Genomic DNA, 17530 nt, shown 5'->3' on the forward strand with positions numbered 1-17530 from the left:
GAAAATGGCAACCCACTCCAATATTCTTGCCTGGAGAATTTCATGACCGAGGAGCCTGGTGGGCTACAGTCTATGGGGTTGCAAAGAGTTGGACACGACTAAGAGACTATCACTCACTAAGTAAAGTGCAGTCTGTCCATACCACGGGATAGTACTGGGCAGTAAAAAAGGAGGGAATCATTGATACATACAACACTGTGATGAATCTCCAAGGAATTACAGTGAGTAAACAACGCCCATCTCAAAAGCTATGTACTGCATATTTCCATTTCCTTAATGATGAAATTATAGAGACGGGTAACAGATTCATGGTGGCCAGGGGTGACAGAGGCAGGGAGGAAGGAAGCTGGATGTGGCTATAAAAGCGTATTACTAGGGAATCCTTGAGTTTGAGAAAGCTCTGGGAGTTGGTGATGGACAGGGAAGCTGGGCATGCTGCAGTCCATGGGGTTGCAAAGAGTCGGACACGACTGAGTGACTGAACTGACTGGGGGAATTCTTGAAGTGACAGAACCATTCTCTGTCTTAACTGTGGTGACGGGCTCATGAATTCAGGCTTTTGATAAAATTGCATAGAATTAAATATACAGACACACACTTACACATACATGAAAGGGAACATATAAAACTAGGGCACTTTAAATAAGGTTAATGGACTATTTCAGTGTCAGTTTCTTGGTTGTATATTGTACTGTAGTTACTTAAAGTGCTACCATTTGTAGAAACTGGGTAGAATGGGATCTCTCTCTATTATTTCTTACAACTGCATGAGAATCTGTAATTATCTCAATGCAAAATATTTTTTAAAAACCAAACAATTCTCTCTCTACTCAAAAATCATCCCCATCGGCCTCTAGATGTTGAATCATGTAAATCCCACACTCTAAAATAATACACACAGGATGGGTTCCAGCTGTTCCTATATATTATTCCTTTGAGACAAGAGAATTTATGCTAAATCCTCTTTTAAGCAGACAGAGGTGGGAGAGATGAGCCTAAAAGGAAAAATAATTACCATACTGCGGAATAAGCCTGCTTTCTCCTCACCTTCTTTGATGGTAAAAATAAGAGTTTTCTTCATGGACTTGTTTTGCATTTAATGGATTACTTTCCTTCAACTTGCCCTCCAAAAATACAGGCTATTGAAAAATACTCTTTCTCTTGTGTACACATTTCCCACATCTATTCTGCTCATCTGGCAGTTTTGTGATTATTATCGGGCATTAAACATATGTAGATCATGATTCTACAGCTAAGAATATGATCCATAATGTCTCCTTCCCCATAGGTTACCAAACGTCCCTTTTGGGAATTTTCCATCTTCCATCTCCTTGTAAAGGTTATTATACTACAACAAAGCATGATGTTTCTCTCTCTTTGAGATATGGTAAGTTCCCCTCATACACTTTTAAAATTTTATTGTATAATAAATGATTCTAGCTTGGTTAACATGTTTTGTTTTCTTTTTATCCACCCAACAATCCAAATCCAAAGTTCCTTTTATTTCCTAGAATTGGCATCAAGGATAAATACCTAATTTGAAGTTTGGACTCAACAGACAGAGGCTTTTTCAAAAAGGTCAGGTATAAAATCTCTGCTAGTGCTACATGTAGACTAGCTAAAATTTCCCTCCCAGGGATTTATTCTTTTAGACAAGTTTCATCCTGAATTATTTCACTGGAATTGTTACTTTAGAGATTAAACATGTTGTTATAACCTGACTTGGCTAAACTTGTTTTAATCAGGTATGTACTTTTCAGAAATAAAAAGTATTCCAAGACTTTGGGAAATTGAACTATATTATTCGTGTAATATTCTACAGTCAAATGTGAACTTTTGATCTAAAATACTTGGCAGAAAGAAGCTAGAAACATTAAGTAGTTAAAGCTTCATGCCTGAACATAGATAGACTCAGCAATATCCTTCCTGGATTAAAGCTTTCAACTGGCAAGTTATTACCTGAGCAATAGGTTGGAAATGATTAAGAGAATAATGATGTTTCAGTCTTCAGAAAACCAATGTATTGCTCAAAAATGACATACAACTTCAGGACAGGATCTTATTAAAAATGAATTTAGGAAAGCTGGTGATTTAAAGAAAATATACAGTAAATTTTCTGTAAAGTCAAGGGTCATTTTATAGATATAACCATTACTATATGATCTCGGTAACTCTGTACATTGTTACAATTTTCTTAAACACATGCAATGTTTTCATCTACTTTAGAATTCACTTCAGAGTTCAGAAGCTATAAACATACACATTCATTTACGTACTCACATACATTACTATGAGTGAGAAAACATGCAAAGGATGCAGATTGGATAAGATGTGCATTTTATAAACAGTTCCCCAAACCTGGGACCAATTTTATGATTCTTTCTCCTTATCTTCCTTTGCCAGAATGCAAGACAGGGGGTTTAAATAGGCTTAGGTATTTATATAAATGCCTGTGGTTGAACTACGGGCTTCCCAGGTGGCTAAGTGGTAAAGAATCTGCCTGCCAATGCAGGAGATGCAAGAGACAAGAGTTCAGTCCCTTGGTTGGGAAGATCCCCTGGAGGAAGGCTGAGTTGGGGGAGAGCAAGTGTCTCCTGATTGAGGAGGCCTCTCTGAGATGCTGTGGGGAGGTTTAGAACTTTGGCAAGGTGTGAGTAAATTACGCTATGGAGGGGCTGGGAGAAGATGATGTGATTGGTTGCTTCTGCTTTTGAATACTGGTTTAATCCCTAAGAGAACAACCAAAGCAGATGTAGATGGGGATTTCCCTGGTGGTCCAGTAGTTGGGACTCTGTGCTTAGTCTCCTGACCAGGGTGTGGGTTCAATCCCTGGTCAGGAGATTAAGAATCCTGCATGCCCACAGAGAGGCCAATAAAACCCCACCCCCCTCAAACAACAAAGAAAACAGAACAACAATAAAACAGATGTAGATAAACCAACTCTTCTCAGCCTCTCTGAGGCCAGACCTAAGCTTCCTAGTCCTGAGGGGGTACAGACCAGTGAATCTCCTCTTCCACTGGCTAGTGGCTCATGTCTGAAGCAGAAAACTTTCTACAGAAAACAAATGAACATTTACCATCTACAGCTGTTCTTTCCTTTATGACCAGTCAAGCCAACTGAGAATTTGTCTCAGGGTTTGGGAATTGTATGGAGAAGGAAATGGCAACCCACTCCAATATTCTTGCCAGAATTCCATGGACAGAGGAGCCTGGCAGGTTACAGTCCATGGGGTTGTAAAGAGTTGGACAAGACTGAGCGACTATCACTCCCTCACTTGGGAATTGTAAAATTGAAAGAGATTCTTCGAGTCTGCTGTCATGAAGAAATTCAGCATGAATCTTTGAAGAGAAGATTCTAAGCAATTTAGATGGTACTCACTCAAACCAGGGCTGTTACAGACACAAAAAGTTCAGGATCAAAGAGTAATTGTTGGAAACCTCTTCTCTATGACTAATGTAAATGATTCTCAGCTTATTAAAGACTGCGCAGTCATGGAGAATTTGGCCTTTTAGCTCAGAGCTGCTACTTACTCAGAAGAGAGAATTTTGCCTATAAATTCTTTATGAGATTTCATCACTGGGTTAAGTACTACATTCAAAGCAGAGCTATTTTTAGAAATTAAAATGCATTGTATTTGTAAATTAAGAATCTGAAAGTATTTTGCTCTTTTAGCGTCTTTATTTATCTGCTGTTGTGAATACTCCATTAAAGACTGACAGAAATAGCTACGTGTGGATACTAGCTCTGGTTGAATGAAACTTTCTGGTTGCTTGACACAATTATACAACAGAAGAGTCGTGAATATGTGTTGGTATAGAAAAAAGGGGTAGATATGTTTAAAACCTATTTCTAATAAATATTTTAGAACAATTCAGTGCAAACAGAAAATGGATTTTGACATTACTCACCAAGGTGCAAAAGAAAGATCAGCTGAAATTGCATTCTTTTGTCAGGAGAAAATTAAATTCAATTCTGCTAGGTTTAGAAAAAAAAGGAAGTTAATGTCAGTAACTGACAGAATCAAAAATTGTCATCAATTTTAAGTGACTTGAAAATTTGTCTGATGGTCTTTCTTTGGGTACTTATTATCCTTTAGTCTTCTTTTTCTCTCCTTTTAAAAACTTAAGTGAATAGTTAGTTTACAATGTTGCATTAGTTTCAAGTGTATCTGATGGTTCTTTGAGACACAAAAATACCCACAGTGCCCAGCTCCTTAAATAATAAGTGTATACACTTTTTACAAATATTTGTTTTCTAGTTTTTGAAGTCATAGGATGCAATCATTAATCTATTTTGTCCATTTTATTTATTTAGAAAAAACTTTAATTATACAATGAACATGTGTACTTATTGTTGGAAAAAAATAGAAAAATCAGAAGGCAAAATTGAATTGTTACCCATTGAACTACCATCCAGAGAAAAGTAGTTAATATCTTGCTCTGTGTTTTTCCATACTTTTTTGCTTGCATATAAATATTTCCCAAAAGTGATACAATACTGCATGCTTGTTTCAATCTATACATCCCAGGCATCTTTCTGTATCAAGAAAAACATTTTTACATCAGGGAATTTCCACCTACGGAAGGATATCAGGACCACTGAGGGGCTTCCACAAACCCAAGCTGTGTCCCCCTTTGTAGATTCAGCTATGCCCCTCTAGATAGACAGACGGCCCCCACAAGTCACTGTTGTAAGGGACCTTGACAGAGATGGAAGTACCCATGGGCCTCTGTGAGTTGGGAAGAGAGGAAGTGAAATGCTCTCCAAATGACTGGATGGTATACTCTTGAATGCAGGAACCCGAGTTTAACAAATGCCCGACAGGTTGACTCGTACTTCCTTTCTTATATTTTCCTGTTACAAACATTTTTGCCAAGTCTTTGTTCACATCCTTAACTATTCCTCAGGATATGAAGTGGAAACACTGGATCAAATGAATTGTGTGTAAAAATTCTATGCTTGTGTGTAAATGAAATGTTAATGCTATTATCAACAGCCAAGATTCCTTTGCCTTGAATGCCACTCTCCTAAACTTCAATGCCAGCCTCTTTATAAAGCTTTTTATAGGGTGTTTTGAAATGACTGATTGTAGGCAAATTTCCCATTCTGTCATACAAGCTCTTCAGACAGCTTGGGGTTCATTTTGCATTTTGAATGCTATATGGAAATCACTCACTGAGAAGCAAATGCCCTGCAGTATCCTTATTTGAAAATAAGCTCTATTTGCTTTAAAAGTTTGCAGTTTTGGACTAATGATCTTACACAAAACCTTGCAAAGTACTATAGGAGAATCCAGAATGGAGCCTCAGGAAGGTTCATTGTTGCGGGCCACCTGAATCTGGGCATTTTTTTTTTTTTAGGTGGTACTTTCTTATTGTTTTTTTTCTCATTTAGGGCTGGTCAATTACCCAGCTACACTTTTGATAACATGAAATTCCCAAATCTGATGTCCTCCTGGATTCAGGACTCCAGCCTACATGCTTCTTTCATTCTAGATATGCACAAACATTAACAGAGTGATTATCCTTTTAATAAGAACGGGCAATATAAATAAAATTTGAAAATATTATTGTCTATAATCAAATAAATCAAATTCAGTGAGACAATAATTTATGTGCCTACTATTCAGGGCTTGAAATATTCTAGACTGAGTGGATGAAGGTATTAAAGTGCTGCATAGGAAATATAATGGCATACCTGTTTCTCCCCAGTGGGAATCCATTCACAGAGCAGATTCCAAACTGAAAGGCTGCTTCCAACTACAGACCATGGATTAAAATTTCCTCCTTTGCAAAAACGGGAGGGATGCAGATTGCAGAATTCTAAGGACTCAGATTTAGAGAGAAGGGAGGAAGAACTGCATTGCTGATGGCAGGAGGAAAAGAACACGTGAAATACCTTTTGCAGAGCATCTGGAGGGAACAGAGCTTCCTCTGTGATGAAAATGAACCTCTGGGAATTTTCTCAGTCCAAGAGTTATCATCAAGCATTAACAAAGTCATGATAGGAAGAAGTGAACTTCCCAGCATAAATCAGCTGGTTCAAGAGTGACTTGCCCCAAAGAAGAGGAGGAGGAGCAGAAGCAGATCCAGACTGGATCAGAATAGATACCCTTCTCTTATCAACAATTGCTTATGAATTATCATCAGTTTCTCACCGAGGGAATGAATGACAGAATCACAGAATTTATCTGATCACTGGCGGTAGTGGTAAAGAATCTGTCTGCCAATGCAGGAGATGCAATAAATGTGGGTTTGGTCCCTGGGTCAGGAAGATTCCCCTGGAGAAGGAAATGGCAATCCACTCCAGTATTCTTCCTTGGAAAAATCTCATGGACAGAGGAGCCTGGTGGGCCACAGTCCATGGGGTCGCAAAGGGACACCATTGAGCACACACACATATGTACACACACATACACACACACACATATCTGATCATCTCCTGCCAGTTGAGTGTCTCCACTTAGAACAGCAGGTCATAGCCCTGGCTGTACCTTAGAAACACCTGGGGAGATAAGTTTTTAATGAGTTCTCTAAAAAATATTTATTTTATGATAAAACACATAAAATTCACCATCTTAACTATTTTCATGTATACAGTTCAGTAGTCCTAAGTATACTCACATTGTTACACACCCCATTTCTAAAACTCTTCTCAGCTTATAAAACTGAAACCCTGTACCCATTATCAACCTGTCATTCCCCTGTCCCCCAGCCCCATTCTACTTTCTGACTCTATGAAATTGGCTACTCTAGGCATTTCATGTAAGTACAATCATGTGATAGCTGTCTTTATGACTCTAATTTCACTTAGCATAATGCCTTCGAGGTGGATCCATGTTGTAGCATGTGTCAAAATCTCCTTTCTCCTTAAAGTTGAATGATATTTCACTGTTTGTACCTGGGGAGATTTTTTTTTAAACGGTCAAGGCTCAGGTTCACCTCAGACCAATTCAATCAGAATTGCTGGGGGTGGAATCCAGGTTCCCCAGAGGATTCTATATATGGAGCCAGTGATGAATGCCATCTTGAATACCATCTTGAAATCACTGAGAAGTGTACCCACTGTGTCATACTTATTTGGAAATAAGCTCTATCTAAACATCTAAAACCAAAACATCTAAAACTCATTAGCTTGTCCCATATACATGCTTGCCTCTTGAATTCCATTCTCAGAGAGTTGTTAAGCCTGGGGATCTTTAAAAGCCCTGCTGCTCATATAGTATTCCATACAAATTAAATCAGAATATCTGATGACACAAATAGATGGATAAAGATATATTATGCTCTTGATTTGGAAGAATCAATATTATCAAAATGACTATATTGCCAAAGGAAATGTACAGATTCAATGCACTCCCTATCAAATTACCAATGGCATTTTTCACAAAACATTTTAAATTTGTGTGGAAACACAAAGACCCCAAATAGCCAAAGCATTCCTGAGAAAGAAAAACAGAGCTAGAGAAATCAGACTGACTGACTTCAGACTATACTGCAAAGCTACAGACATCAAAACAGTATTGTACTGGTACAAAAACAGAAATATAGATCGATGGAATAGGATATAAAGCTCAGAAATAAGCTCAGACCCCTACAGTCAATTAATCTGTGACATAGGAAGCAAGAACATACAATGGAGAAAAGACAATATCTTCACTAAGTGGTGCTGGGAAAATTGTACACTTGCATGTAAAAGAATGAAATTAGAACATTCTCTAATACCATACACAAAAATAAACTCAAAATGGATTAAAGACCTAAATGTAAGGCCAGAACCTGTAAAACTCGTAAAAGAAAACACGCAGAACATTCTTTGACATAAATTACAGCAAGATCTTTTTCAACCCACATTCTAGAATAATGAAAATAAAAACAAAAATAAACAAATGTGACCTAATCAAATTTAAAAACTTCTGCACAGTGAAGGAAACCATAAACAAAACAAAAAGACAACCCATGGAATGGGAGAAAATATTTGCAAATGAAGCCACCAACAAGGGATTAACCTCCAAAATATACAAACAGCTCATGCAGCTATATATCCAAATGACCCAATCAAAAGATGAGCAGAAAATCTAAATAGATATTTCTACATAGATGACATACAGATGGCCAAAAGTCACATGAAAATATGTTCAATATCACTGATTATTAGAGAAATGCAAGTCAAAACTACAATGAGGTATCACCTCATACCCATCAGGATGGCCATAATCAAAAAGTCTACAAAGCATAAATGTTGGAGAGGGTATGGAGAAAAGAGAACCCTTTTACACTATGGAAATGCCAATTGGTGCAGCCTTTATGGAGAACTGTATAGAGGTTTCTTTAAAACCTGAAAATTGAACTACAATAGGATCCAGCAATCTTACGCCTGGGCATATATCTGGAGAAAACCATAATTAGAAAAGACACATACAGCCCAGTGTTCATTGTAGCACTATTTACAATGGGCAAGACACGGAAGCAATCTAGATGTCCACTGACAGACGAATGGATACAGATGTGTTTTATATATATACATATATGAGAAAATGTTACTCAGTCATAAAAGTGAACATAATAATGCCACTTTCAGTGACATGGATAGACCTAGAGACTGTCATATTGATTGAAGTAAGTCAGACAAAGACAAATATCATGATACTGCTTGTAGGTAGAATCTAAGAAAAATGGTACAAATGAACTTCTTTACAAAACAGAAATAGTCACAGATGTAGAAAACAAACTTAAGGTTACTGAGGGGGAAAGAGGGGTAGAGGGATTGACATATGCTCACTACTATGTATAAAATACATAACTAATAAAAGTCTACTCTATAGCACAGGGAACTCTACTCAATATTCTGTAATGACCTAGGTGGGAAAAGAATCTTAAAAAAAAAAGAGTGGATATATGTATAACTGATTGATATCACTATACAGCTGAAATTAACACATTGTAAATCAAGTATATTTCAATAAAAATTAATTAAAAAAATGACATTGCAGGACCCAAACAAGAAGTTCAACACCCTTGGGCAGTTACCACCCCCGTCCCCTTTCCCCCAACAATCTGCCTCTTCCTGCAGCCCCTGGGAACTACTAATCTACTCTTTTTGTACATTGGCCTAGTCTGCATACTTCAAATAAATAAAATCATTTGTGGACAATTTGTGGTCCTTTGTGACTGACTTCTTTCAATTAGCATGATATTTCTAAGATTCAACCATGTTGTAGCATGAATCAATACTGCACTATTTTTTTATGCTAAGTAATATTCCATTATATGGATATGCCATATTCTATTTATTCATCATTGGGTAGACATCTGGGTTTTTCCTATTCTTTGGCTATCATGCATAATGCTGCAATTAACATTTATCTACAATTTTGTATGGATGCATGCTTCCATTTCTCTTGGGTAGATACCTAGGAGTGGAAATATTTTTTTTAAATATGATTTTGTCTAAACCTTCCTATCAGATTGTAAACCCTTAAAGGCAAATATTCATCTTTATCCCCTGGAAGTACCTCAAAAAATATCAAAAATATTTGCTGACTTGAATTCATTGCAGCTTGCATTTTGGAGTTTAAAATATGTCAGTCTCTGACCTCAGCACTAAGTGACACATGGTATTTCTAGCTTGATTTTTATTTACTGGCTATTCCACTAACTTCAGCTCCTCTGCCTTCACTGGAAGGCCTCGGTTGTGACCTAGCGGTGCCCCTTAGTCTTGATTTCAAAATGTTGGTGTAAATTGTCAATCCTGGGTGTTCCCTGGTGCTAAACTTTTTCCTGCCTCTTCCTCCACAGTCTCTCTCTGTGGCTTCAAGTTCCTGATTTTCTTATTTATATATGTAAATATTGTTTTCCAGAGCCCCACTATGAAACTGGGGCTGTCTTTTAATCTGAAGATTTAAATAATGTAATAGGAAGCACTTGGCTGGTATAGAGGGCTAGAAATGATTACACAGTGCTATGTATTTTTATATCACAGCTGGAAGATGGTCCTTGTCTCCATTTAGAACTGATCTTAGAGCTACACTTTGTGAAACAACCCTGAACCACATCCTGTGAAGAATTTACAGGTTTCAGGTCAGAATAACTGGCCTGGGGCCCGAAGCATTCATCCTATGGGGTTCTCCAGGGCCCAGTAGAATGATGGGTGGAAAATGGCCCAGGGTTCCTGGCTTCCTTTCCTCTACCTAGACAATGGGAGTGGCTCCAAAGGACTGCCAACACAGGGGTTTAAAATCCTTCAGCTCTCTGAAATTCGTGAGGCAGAGGTGAGTTAGTTCTGGTTAATTCAGGTGACTAAAAATATTCTCCCTGAAATGAACCAATAAAATATGAAGAAGGGACAGAAATTGTCCCCGATTTTCTTACTTCTCTGTGTTATACAGCAAGTGGACCCTGGACTTCCTGTTACCAATTTGATTCCTCGTATTTCCCCCTCACTCAATTCTACCTCCTGGAATTGAGTGTCCTTCCTTCTCAGTGAACAGGGATGACGGCTGATTTCTGCAATTACACGGAAATGCTTAAGCCTATAGCAACTTGCCTCTTCTCACATGCGCAGCGGTTCTCATGGATTGGTTCCCCACCCCCTGCCGCAGAGCACATGTGGCAAGTATCTGCAGACACTTCCCCTGGTCACAGCAGGGGAGGGGGATGCTACTGACATCTAGTGGGTAGAGGCCAGAGATGCTGCTAAATGAATATCCAACAATGCACAGGGCAGCCCCAGGCCCCTTAACAAAGAACTATCAGCCTCAACTATCAACTATACTGAGTTCCGAACCCCTGCAGGTGGCTTCAGTGCCCCTAGCTGAGGGCCCGCCACCCCACCTTTCCTTCCCTAAGTGATTCAGCCTTAGTCTTACTCTCAGTTTTCTGTTTCCCATTTTAGGTGATTGGCTTCAAACTAGAAGAGGGTTATAGTAAGCTGTGCTTCCCTGATGGTTCAGCGGGTGAAGAATATGCCTGCAATGCAGGAGACACAGGAAACACAGGTTCAACCCTTGGGTCTGGAAGATCCCCTGGAGCAGGAAATGGCAACCTGCTCCAGTATCCTCGCCTGGGAAATCCCATGAACAGAAGAGCCTAGAGAAGCCTGGTGGGCTACAGTTCAAAGAGTCAGATAAAACTGAGAGACTAATCATGTATAGTAAGTCCACCAGCTTTTTAGAAGTTCTGTTATTGGCAATCACTTACCCAGTCATGATAAAATCCCTCGGGGTACATAAAGTCCAATTCCAGGTATTGTGGTCATCTCATCCATACCTTCCTTTATCAAGCTACACATTTAATTGGTCCTGCTTTTCTGGTTGGTTTACCACACTGACATTTGCAAAGCCTTAGTGGGGCTACATGAAATTTTTTCTCTTGATAAACTCATTGGTAAGCTTAGTGATCTATGTATTAACCACATAGAAGGGGACAAGAGACGATGAGATGGTTGGATGGCATCACCGACTCCACGGACATGAGATTGAGCAAGTTCCAGGAGTTGGTGATGGATAGGGAAGCCTGGCATGCTGCAGTCCATGCGGCCACAAAGAGTCAGACGTGACTGAGCGACTGAACTGAGTCAGCAGGAATTAATGTAATATTATTGCTTTTGGGGATGAAGAGCATGTCAATATAGTTACAAAGGAACTGGATGCATTTTGGTAATTGTTTCACGGAAGTTGCTGGATTATGCTGGTCTTAAAATGAGGAAGTTTTGTGATAAACAGTAAAATATATAAAACTGACAATAACTAATTTTCTGGCTTTGCTAACTGGTTTTCATTACTGATTGTGTACTAACTTTACCTCATTTGCCTTCAACTTGAAGATTGTGCTCAGGCCTACATCTTTTCCAAGAGTTTCCTCATTTTTTGTCCAAACAGTTTGGATGAAAATAAATGAAAACACAAGGGGCATATCATGTCAAAGTGCCCAGGCCCTCGATCTGTAGTGTGGGCACAAATCGTATCTGGTAAATAGCCTCTCCATAGATAGTCCTGCATTCTACTCTTGTTTCTACTACTGTTCCTTTCTTTTTGAAAATGGTACAATAATATCTAACACGGGATAATTTTAATAAATTTATAACATTATATACTTCCTTTGTGGCTCAGACAGTAAAGAATCTACGTGCAATACAGGAGACCTGGATTCAATCCCTGGGTCAGGTAGATGCCCTGAAGATGGGAATGGCAACCCACTCCAGTATTCTTTCCTGGACACTCCCATGGACAGAGGAGCCTGACAGGCTACAGTCCATGGGGTCTCAGAGTTGGACATGACCGAGCGTCTGACACTACTACTACTAAACTTCTTTTTTGACTCACCTGAGTTATTGAATACATTTAAAATCACAATTCTCATAGAAATCTTATGCTTAGCTTATTTAACACATTTTATTTTTCACATTACATCAGGAATCATGAACTATTTCAACTGCGTCACCTAAACGGCATATGAATGAGGAATGCAATGTTCTAAAGCTTACTTTTCTTTCAATGACAGCAGACACCATGTTTTCCTTAAAACGTATCATTTACATACACCTAGGATATTAACAAACATATTTTATATTTTGAAGCTATGGACAGCTGTATAGAATTTGAATTTTCTCTAAACTGTCACAAGGTAGATCACCATGATAAAATAAGTATTCCTCTAAAACACAACTTTAAATTGTGCAGCTCAACACTGTATCACTGGAAGCTTTCTTTAAGGAACAGAAAAGCTTAGGTCATTGGCTGCACCCTTCTCTAAACTGTGTATCGACCATCCCACTGGATACTGTATTATGTATACAGGTCTTATGTATAAAATTTGTTGTTGTTGTTATTGTTACTTAGTCGCTTAGACCTGTCCAACCCTTTGCAACCAAATGGACTGTAGCCCATCAGGCTCCTCTGTCCATGGGATTCTCCAGGCAAGAATCCTGGAGTGGGTTGCCATTTCCTCCTCTAACAGATTTTCCTGACCCAAGGATAGAATCCACGTCTCGTGCACTACAGGCAGATTCACCTGGGAAGCTGAGCCACCAGAGAAGCCCTATATATAAATGTTATTGTTCTGAAAAACAAATGATTATTCTCTATGCTGGCCCCCCACCTCTCCAAAAACTTTTAAATTTGCAGCTGCCTTCACTTAATCCAAAAAATGCCAACTTGCCAGTGAGACCCAAAGTGAGACTTACCTGGATTTCAGAGCTCGCATTGAGAGGCGCAGGCAGCAAACAGGGCATGTGAAGGCATACATGAAAGTGAGAGTCAATTTAAGTAGAAAATGCTTTCCCTGAGGCACCAGAGGGAGGAAAAACAGATGAGCAGTATACCGAAACCTGCCAAAAAAGGTGACCGTGGAGTTACTTGCCTTAGGTTCTCTCTCACACACACACACCCCCTGAATACAGAGGGAAAGAGCTTGACTTCATGGCAAATGTTCTTCACCCTGATTTAGGTGCTAAACTTCAGAAAGCAATGACTAGGAATTGTTATCAGGGCTACAGGAACAAACTTCAACATTCCTACCAAATTTATAACTAAGTTCTTAGGTTATGTGTAGCTGCTGTAATATTAAGGAGATAGATTCACAAAGAATCAGAGGCTTACACAAGCTCACTAAAGCAAGTGAGTTCCCATGCCCTCTTGAGAAAATGAATTGTTTGTTGTTAGGTGGGGTATAGATGAAAGGTATGAGCCTATTCAAATAATGTTTAATTACGACTTGCAATAATAATGTTTTACAAAGTAAACTCTGAACCTGGAAGAGAGGGGTTGATAAATGCAGATGTTTTCACTATTCACTAAGTATTAGTGTCTTTTGCTTGCACATCCAACTTTGCCTTCAAAAACCAAGATTCTGGTGGCCTGGAGAAAAGAAGCTGTGCCTGATGAAACTTACAAAGAAAAAGTGAGACAGTCCATGGAATATTCTGGCTCCTAGAATGTAAGTAGTAAACATATTCTTTACAAATATGATTTTAAGACAAAATTACCTAACCCATTCACTGATTTACAGTGGCGAATGTCAAAAAGAAGAATTGGCTCATTCTGAACAAAAAGATTAAATTAAAAATCCAGAAGGCTAGCTCATGGCTGGGCCATGGCCTCTGCTGTTCTTGCCTATAACTGCTGCCCATGACACAATGTGTGTTCACCCTCAGGGCACAAAAGGTCAGTTTTTCAGGATCCACTCAGCCTTGAAAGACTTCCCCCCATTTTTACCCTTACCCACAGGCTTTGGCAGTACATGCTCTAATACAGAAATTCTGGAAGTGATGCTATTCAGTATCTCCTAGATTGAGAGTGATGGGGTTGATGGGCTCCGTTATTTAATTGAATTTGAGTAAATCAATGACACCAAGCAATGTTTATATTTTCAGATACCAAAGAGGTAAAACAGAAAATATTCTCTTCTTCTACCATTTTCTTGGGCTTCCCTTGTAGCTCAGCTGGTAAGGAATCCACCTGCGATGTGGGAGACCTGGGATCGATCTCTGGATTGGGAAGATCTCCTGGAGACGGGAACAGCTACCCACTCTAGTATCCTGGCCCGGAGAATTCCATGGTCTGTAATAGTCCACGGGGTCACAAACAGTCGGACACAATTGAGCGACTTTCACTTTCTTTAATGTTGGTGTTTCTTCTGGCTTTATCATCTGAGAGTCCCGTCTCTTCCTATGTGCATTTCTCAGAAAAACTCATGCAGACAGGTTAGTGACTTAATCCACTTCTTTCTCTTCTCTAACCCACCTAGTTCCCTGAGCGTCAGCTCCTTGTTTCTAACCACCTATGGACATCTCTATCTGGATGACTCACCAGTACCTCAATCATACGATGTTTACAGGTGAACTCTCGTTTTGTTCAAACCTGTCCATATTCTTCATTTCCATTTCAGTTAATGACATCTTTATCTACCCATTTGTTCAAGCCAGGAACCTCAGCTGTGAGACAGGCCTGGGACCCTTGGCTGCAATGCTTGCACCTGGACCAATGTTGCATTGAGCAACAAAGTACAAAGAAACTATATGGGACTAAAAATACCTGTGTGCATGAGAAGCTGGGGAAATTCTGGACCCACAAGATACAAAGAGACCAGAAAAACCCAGCTGCCACTTTTGAAGAGCCTGGAACAAAAACGAGGTACTGTGTATGCCCCCTGCTCACAACACCACCTAAGGGATGGGCAAAACACCTAAGCCACCCTCCATCCTGACCCCTGGACACACCCTTACCCTCATCCCATATACAGAACAAGCTTGCCCCCACTCAGGGACTAAGCGAGCAAAGGAACTTGTTTGTTTTCACTACCCACTGCGGCAGCAGGGACCCCAATAAAGCCTTGCCTGAAGTTCTTGTCTGGCCTCTAGTCAATTTCTATTGACTGAGGAGGGCCAAGAATGCTGGTTGGTAGCAGCTATGCTTAACTTCTTCCTTTCCTTTCCATTCTCCTGAGACACAGAGTTAAAATCTGAGCATGAACTCTGAACAATGGATGAGGTCCAGTGACAAAGAGGGAAGTGGCCATAGCTATTCCTTCTGCTGTTTTCCCCCTCAGCTCAGCATCCGTGACTGTGCTTGGGCCCTGGCTTGCTGGCACTAGGACACTGCTCTTGTCCTTTCAGAGGGACCTTGTGGTCTAAGACTGGGTCCCAGACAATCACCCAACTGGAAGACTTAAAGGAACAGTTTGATTTAACACTTGATCCTTGCCATTTCTACTCCCCCAAGATTGTTAGGAAGTTTTACCTTTCACTGGCTGTATACTCCAATGATCCTTTCAAGAACAGTGTGGTGTGGGAAAGGGGAGTTGGTGTTGGGAAGTGGGGAGAGAAGGCTAACTATTATTGACTATTTTATTTTGCTTAGAAAGACCAAATTTAGTATTTTGTGGGCAAGGTCCTGATGACCAAAGTTATGCGTGTCTCACTGACTTAGGCAGAAATTTTAAAACATTATATTTTTAGTATGGTTCTTAGCTTTTCTCCAGATGAGATCATCAAATAATTTTTATGAAGGAAATCCCCTTATTTCTAAATGCTGTCAAGCCAGCTTTTTTAAAAAAAATACAAAACCAAACTGCATTTATCCTTTCTTCTATAGCCTTACATCAATATGTCAATCAGGGCTATCCTCATTTCTGACCCAGACTGCAGGTGCCTTCTAACCTTCATCCTTGCTCCTTCTGAGCCTCATCCTCATTGTCACCAGAGAACACAGACTTACACCTGTCACTTCCTGGCTTACAAACCTGCATCGGGCCCCTTTTACTGGCAGGAGTTTCTTAGTTGAGAGAACAACACATGTTCCCAAGCTGGCCCCAAACTCTCCATGTTCCCTGCAGGAGAGTGGCTATGTACCACCCATTCTGTCCCCAATATGTCACGTACTGTTATGACTTATGCCTTTGCACAGGACACCATTCTGCCATCTCTGTTTGTTCTTTAGCTTTCACCTTTTGTAAAGCTTTTCTTGTCTCCTCCAGGAAGAGTTGGCTACTCCATCTTCTTCACAATGAAATGACAGCCTTTCTGTGGTGGTGAAGTATTGCTCTTAGTCTCCCCCTAATTACTTTTTACAATGTGATGGCATGGACCACAGGGAAGACCCATCCTTGTTGCTCTTCCTCTGACTCCATGAACTGGGCTGCTCATGTTTCCTGTGCCAAGAAGCCAAAGGTTCAGCTCTGGCAGGTAAACTCCTCTGTATCCTCTGATCTTCATCCTCCTCACATTCACCATCCATTACCCAAGGGCCTAGTGCTGGATATTCTAGTGCCCACAGCAGGCAGCACTCCTCTCCCACCAAGCAGGCTTTCTCTTCCCTTCCCATTCTACAGGGTTGGTCTAGGGTCTCTTTCTAGCAGGTAGCTTGGCTCAATATTAGGTATCTGCCTTTTCCATATCTACCTTGAGCCTCTCCTTTTACTGGGATCTGAGCACTCTGTTTTCTCCTTTGAGGTGGGTCCCTCTTTACATTAGCTTGTTTCTGTGGCTCTGCCTCAGGGGACAGATGATCAATATTTTAAGTCTTGTGGATTTTCCACTGCTGGCTTTTGCTTAATCTCCACCGAGGTGACCATTAGCAGAATTCAGACAAACCTGGCCTGTTCTCTGCTTCCTACTCCAGTCCTGGAATGAACTGATTCTCCTTAAGAAGTTGCTATCCTGGACAGTTTTTGGAACTATGACAGTTTGTCATCTACCTTTCTGTGATGAAGTCACCTGGGCATAATCTTCTACCCCACAAAGTTTTGGCCAAGGATATAAAATGTATCACACACTGTTTTCCCACGTGTCAAGTTTAGGTCAGAGCACACAGTGGACGCTTTCTTTTTGAATGGACTAATATTAGATTGTTGAAACTACCAACAAAATCATAATGAGAGGCTTTCTTGGTAGCTCAGTGGTAAAGAATCCGCCTACCAATACAGGAGACGCAGGTTTGATCCCTGATCCGGGAAGATCCCACATGCCGCATGGCAACTAAGCCTGTGCGCCACCACTATTGAACCTGTGCTCTAGAGCCCAGGAGTTGCAACT

The 17530-nt window shown here is 40.0% G+C and overlaps 1 protein-coding gene across 1 annotated transcript in view; it reads right to left on the reverse strand.

Annotated features, from left to right (window-relative positions):
• Positions 1-17530, reverse strand: part of LAMB4 (laminin subunit beta 4) — a 133033-nt gene that overhangs the window by 95667 nt on the left and 19836 nt on the right. Inside the window, 2 exon segments of the mRNA XM_081535994.1 lie at positions 3910-3973; positions 13184-13327. Coding sequence (XP_081392120.1) covers positions 3910-3943 — 34 coding nt within the window. The 5' untranslated portion in view covers positions 3944-3973; positions 13184-13327.

Source organism: Giraffa tippelskirchi, chromosome 10, assembly GCF_054371585.1.
Source record: "Giraffa tippelskirchi isolate mGirTip1 chromosome 10, T2T-mGirTip1v1.2.pri, whole genome shotgun sequence".
Classification (NCBI taxonomy): Eukaryota; Metazoa; Chordata; class Mammalia; order Artiodactyla; family Giraffidae; genus Giraffa; species Giraffa tippelskirchi.